The 6000-nt window shown below is 57.0% G+C and overlaps 1 protein-coding gene across 2 annotated transcripts in view; it reads right to left on the bottom strand.

The window, feature by feature from the left end:
• Positions 1–5556, bottom strand: part of SCARB1 (scavenger receptor class B member 1) — a 71687-nt gene extending 66131 nt beyond the window's left edge. For both annotated transcript variants that reach the window (XM_087423453.1, XM_087423452.1), the window contains exon 1: positions 5251–5556. In XM_087423453.1, the coding sequence (XP_087279579.1) occupies positions 5251–5376 (126 nt within the window). In that variant the 5' untranslated portion in view covers positions 5377–5556. The remainder of the gene's footprint in view (positions 1–5250) is intronic.
• Between the last annotated feature and the right edge of the window lie 444 nt (positions 5557–6000).

Consider the following 6000-nt stretch of genomic DNA (forward strand, 5'->3'; position numbering starts at 1 on the left):
CCTCAGAACGGCGTCTGGCATTAACTGCATCCATCATCAAGCCCACCTTGTAACAGGTGGGCCAAGGAGACTTGCAAAAGGCACAGAGCAATTCAGGGGCAGGGCACGACCTTCCGAAGGCTCTCGTTCCTGGTGGCTCTCGCTGAGGGACGAGGGGATCAACCAGAGTCAGAGGCTGGGTGTGGGGGTGCAGAGAGGCTAAGGAAACAACCTCAGAGCGCCTCCCATCTCTGCATTCCGCCGTCCTACCATGAGCCCAGGCACTGCTCTGGCCCCCGGGGACACTGCAGTGACAGCACAGCCCCTGCCCCAGCAGACCTCCACACTCGTGAGAGAGAAAGAGAACACACACATAAACCTATAACATCCTGGGGGCAGTTTTTAGGGGTGTGAGGGGCAAGCTGTGCAGATATCTGGGGGATGAGCCTTCTGAGCACGGGGGAAAGCAAGCCAGATACTCTGAGGTGGGAACAGCCTTGGTGGGCTCAAGGACATCAAAGAGATGAATGTGGCAGGTGAGCAGGGGGGCCAAGGGGAGGGGAATGAGAGAGGGAAGAGGGCCAGATCGTGGGGGGCCTTCAGGCCACTGAAAGGACCTTGGTATTCACTCAGAGTGAGACAGGGAAACTCGAAGAGGTGTGAGTAGAGAGGGCACATGATCTGCCAAGTGTTTTCAAAGGATCTCTCTGGCTGTCTATGGAGACCAGGCATGAGACTACTGCACCAGTCCAAGCAGAGGATAAGGAGGCTGTAGTGGAGACACTGAGAAGGAGTGGGAATCCAGATATGTTCTGAAGGCAAAGCCGACACGATTTGCTGAGACACCAGATACAGAGGTATCAGAAAAAAGTGTGCAGTCAAGGATGACCCAAGGTTTTCACCTCTACACCTGGGGGAACACATGGAGGTGTCACTGATTGAGATCGGGACACAGGTAGGGGAAGCCTTCAGCAGCTGGCAAAACTAGTGGATAATGCACTCAAGGCTGATCCAACGAGAAAACCCACTTAAAGACAGCAGAGGGGACTCGGCGTCCTCCTGGATGTGGAAAGGGCCACGAGGCCCATCTTCCCACATGGTGGCCCCGCAGACGAGCCCCTTCTCCTGTGACCCAGCTGCAGTGAGGGGATCTTCTCCCCCGGGGCTTCCCTGGGGACCAGAGACACACTGCAACTTGGAAACGTACCCCAGGGACCTGGACCGTGCCTTCGTTATCCATTCAAACACAGACGGCCATGCGTGCCAGGCTCAGGTCCAGGCAGTGGATAAACCAGTCCCCGTCCTCCCGGACATCTCTCTCTCACACACACACACCCCCCCCCCCAGGAAGGTCACTTGGGGCAAATTACTCTCAAGCTCTGTTTCCCTAACTGTCGATGACGACAGTGAGACCTGTCACAGAATTCTCAGGACTAAACGAGATGACATTTATAAAGATGCTCCAACCCTGCCTGGCACACGGTAATTCACGATTACGCTCCTGAGCGAACACCTCTCGTCCAATCCTACCCATGGGGGAAAGGAGAGGAAATGAGTCTCACCTCTTCCCCAAGGCCTCTCCCAGCGACCTCAATCCGCAGGGCTCCCTCGCTGAGTGCTCCCGTGTTTGGGTGTCTAATTCATTTGGCCATTCTTTGGGGAAAGCTATGGATTCACTATTAATTTTTAATTAAATACATAATACATGAATACATTCTCTTTGTAAAAAAAAAAAGTAAGAGCCTGACAGACAAAGCCTATTTCCCTCGGCCACACCCCCAGTGCCCTCCCTTCCCCCCACCCCCCGAGGGTAACGGCTTTTGTCAGTCTGGTGCACACCCTTTCACACGTTTTTCTGTGCTCTTACATGCACGAATGGTAACCTATTGAAAATACAAAATACCGTTTGGTGGAGTTTTTTTAAAAACATAAATAGCACCAGAGCTTTTTCCAATTAGTAATGTGTTTCTGTGACCTATTCATGCTAAAACATATATATCCAGTTCCTTCTTTCTAATTTTTGCCTACAAATCCATTGGCTGAAGGGCTCCCACTTCGTTTCCCATGTCCCCACTGAAGGGCAGCCCCAGATTCGGTGATCAGGATTCCTGCCCACCACTCACAAGCTGTGTAAACGCCGGCACATGGCTGACCCCGGCTGTGCCTCAGTCTCCTTCTCCGCAGGAAGGAAAAACACCCCCGCCTGGGCCTCTTTCACAAGGCAGCGGTAGGATTCAAGCGAGAAACTTGAATGCAGAGCATGCAGAGCATGTCCACACGCGTGCATATGATCGCCTTTGCCACTTAATAACCTCTCCGGGAGGCACACGAGATCTGACCCCGTCACAGAGCTGAAGGAAGCAGCCCTGGCTCCGAGGTGAAGTCAGCAGCCCGAGGTCCCTGCTGCCACACAGCACAGCCAGGTCTGCGACCCGGGCTCCGGAAACTGGCACGGGTTTCAAAATGCCTTACATCCCCACTCAACTTCATCAGCAACCTGAAAATTAAATCAAACCCATCAGCTTAATGCCCCAAATTACAACAATAAATCGGTAACCTCCAACGATGGCAGAGCAGGGGGAAGTGGGGATTTCCCTACTCTGGCGGCAGAAGGACAAATGCTAGACCTTCTCAGGAGGGCAATGTGGCCACAACTACAAAAATCCAAACCGGGCACACCTGCCGCTCCAGAGGCTTCTCTTCCGGAAATCTACCCTCTGGAAGTGTTCATACACGTACACAGAGAGGTATGTACGGCTGCGTCTGACAGAGAAAATTACCAGTCGATAGGGAAACAGGTAAAGAAGTAAGTGCATGAAGTAGTGAAAAAAATGTGATAGATTTATATGTTCTGATGTGAAAAACTCTTCAAGCGATATCAGTGAACTGAAAAGCAAACTGCAGGTTGTTTATACGTAGTACAATTCAACTTATGTAAACGATATATATTAACATGTATAAATATGTGCTTGAGGTGTACCTGTTGGTAAAGGTCTAGAAAGATACACACCGAGAGTGGTGGTGCTGTCTGAGGACGGGAACAAAACGGGGGCAACTTTCTGGTTTTTCTTCCACTTGAATATTTTTTACAAGCAAGAATTCACGTCTTTTATATATGGACCTTTTTAATTAACCAAAAAGTATTTAAAAAAATAGAAACCGAAGCACAAGTCCTCCCACTCAAGCTGCGCATGGACCCATGCAGCCAAAGAAAACACGAGCCGGCCGTCGCTCCCTCTCCTGGAGTCCCACCCACTCGGTCCCCTGAACACAGGCGGCCTTCTTCCCGGGGAAGGCGCTTGGCCCGGCCCAGCAGGGGCTGTCCAAGAAGCGACCGTCCCGGGCCGGGCTTGCCTTCACGCCACTCGGCCCCAAACCAATCGCCTTTGGGATATTCTCGTAGGATGCTGGGTGGCTCTCACTCAGCTTTAAGCCCGGAAATCTTAGCTCCGGGACAACTGAGGACGAGGGCGTTTTTCTCTGTGGAAGCCCAGAGGGGGGGGGGACATTAGGGGGTGCATGCACGCACACACGCGCACACACACACACACACACATACACAGAACTGACATCCTTAACCTGATCAAAAAGCCTGAGAAACAAAACACCCTGGAATAAATCCAAGAACGACTGGGCTGACAAGATTCTTCATCGGCTATAAATCCCACCCACTCCTACACCCCCAAAGCAAGAGGCCCTTTGCACAGGGTCAGGGTGGCTCACCGAGCTGACACCCCCGGAGTGACAGTCTCTCCAGGGTGCACACGGTACCGAGACCACAGTCAGCTGACAGAAAGCTTCCCCCGAGATAAGCTCTAGCAGCTGCTTGGAAAAATGCAACAGAGATGCACCCCTTGGCTGCCCTGGGAGAGAAAGGAGCCGTTCTGCCAAAGGTTCCCCAGACAAGTTTTTCCTGCCATCCCCAGAGGCAAAAAACAAAAACCACGAAGAGGAACCCAGTGTTCAGTGTCACCGTCGGCCAGGATCTCCTTGCAATCAGATTACAGGACTTAACAGGACAACATTTGAGAACCAAAACAAAAAGAGGCACGGCACAGCCACGAGGACTCAGACAACTGCTCACCAGGGACCCTGAAGTGGCAGCCGGGTCTAAGCAGATGGAGCCTTCATTCCTCCACTCATTCATTCATTCATTTCCCAAGCACCCTGTGCTGGACATGGGGCACAGACATGAAATGTGGGCAAGTGGCATTCTTAAGAAACTCAGCGTAAAGAAGTGAGCTAGGGAAAGAGAAGTCAACTAGCAAGTGACAACATCCACGTCTTTATCCCAGCTCCGTATCTGGCTGGATCTTGGGCAAAGGTGAGCCTCAGTTTCCCCTCCCGGCACTGCAGGTGGTGATTCAGTGACTTTAAAGCTCTGACACGCTCTTAGCTGGAGTTTGATACTCTGCAATCTCCATCCTTCTGTAACTCCAGGCTCATTCAAACGAGCCGCCCACATACCCAGGGCAGAGTCTGCTGGTCTGAAGGCTAGCTGACCGCCTTAATCTGTCTCCCAGGTTTAAAGGGCAGTGGTGTGTAAGGTGAGCATCAGAGGAAGGCCCTAGGGCTGGGGGCTCTCAGTGGACCCTGCTTTTGCAACCCTGGGCTCCTGCCTGCCTCTGCCTCAATCTGGGGAGAAAAGCAGCTTATGTGTCCAGCCGGCCTCGGGAAGGCGGTGTGGGGAGGACGCAGCAGGCGTTCTGCCTCTGGAAGGGGTTTCTCTGGGGAGATTCCGGACAGCGGAGTGTGCTCTCCTGAGCACCTGCTACGGCCTGGGCGCCCGTGTGAGTCTCACAGACGCACAGAATGGAAGGTTCCTGTCCTGGGCTCACAAAAACAGGTAAAGTGCAGCCCTAATTTTAGCAGACACTGCAGCAGGCTGCTGTAGAAAAGAGGCAACAGGGCTCCCCAGGGCAGCACCACAAAGTGGCCACACTCCGGGCCCGTCCTGGGCCCCAATTCCCCTAGGGTGAGGTCAGGCTCCCGGCTGGTCTCTCTTTCAGGCCTCCTCAACCCCGGCCTGCGCCTCCAGCAAAACCTCTAGGTACCCCCTTCGCGCCCAACCTCAGCCTGGTCGGCGAGGTCCTGCGGAGGTGGGCAGCTGCCCCTCCCGAAGCGCTCTGGTCTCCCCAGCGCTCAGGGGCCCGGCCCAGGGCGCGATCCCGGCTCCGAGTCGCCGGCCCACCAGCTGCGCGCCGGCCCTCCTCGGCGCCCAGAGCCCTCCAGCCCCGGCCGCGCGCGCCCCCGGCCGGCGCCGTCACCCACCTTGAGCACCTGCTGCTTCATGATCGAGGGCACCATCACCAGCATCACGGCGCCCAGCACGGCGCACAGCAGCCCGGTGCAGCCCAGCGCCGCGGCCGCCCGGCGCGCTCTGGTGCGGCTGGCCATGTCTGCGCGCCCTGGCGCCCGCCCGGCGCTCGCGAGGCTCCGCGCCCGGGGGGAACGGGGACCGGGACGGCGGCGACAGAGACGGCGACTCCGGAGACGCGGGCCGCAGCGGCACGGCGAGCCCCGGACCGCAGTGCACGGAGAAGCGGCCCGGGAGGCGGCCAGGGTTCTTATGCGCCATCGCCCGCGCGGCGGACCCGCCCCCGGGACGCCCTGGGCACCGGGATTCGGGCGCTCGCCAGCGGACGGGGGCGGGGCCTGAGGGGGCGGGCCCTGAGCGGGAGGGGCGGGGCCTGGGCCGGTATGGGGGCGGGCTCGGGGGCGGGGCGCTGGTCGGACGGTCGGAGGGGCGGGGCCAGGCCGCCGGGACACGCCCCCGGAGCTGTCGCGGGCCCGCGCGCGCTTCCGTTTCGGCGGGAGGGAGCCTCGCGGCCCGCGCGCCTGCACGTCCCAGCGCGCCGGCTGGGCCTGGCCCCTTCTCCTTCCCCGGCTCCCCCTCCTCACCCGCACCGGCTTTGCCTGCTCACCCCTCCTCCTTTCCCGCTTCTGCGCCCCTGCCGCTCCGCCCCCCTTCCTGTGTCACCACCATCTTCGTTCACGTTCAGTGGGAGCTCCCCAACTCTC

Source organism: Ceratotherium simum, chromosome 35, assembly GCF_057802395.1.
Source record: "Ceratotherium simum simum isolate JZ-2026a chromosome 35, ASM5780239v1, whole genome shotgun sequence".
Classification (NCBI taxonomy): Eukaryota; Metazoa; Chordata; class Mammalia; order Perissodactyla; family Rhinocerotidae; genus Ceratotherium; species Ceratotherium simum.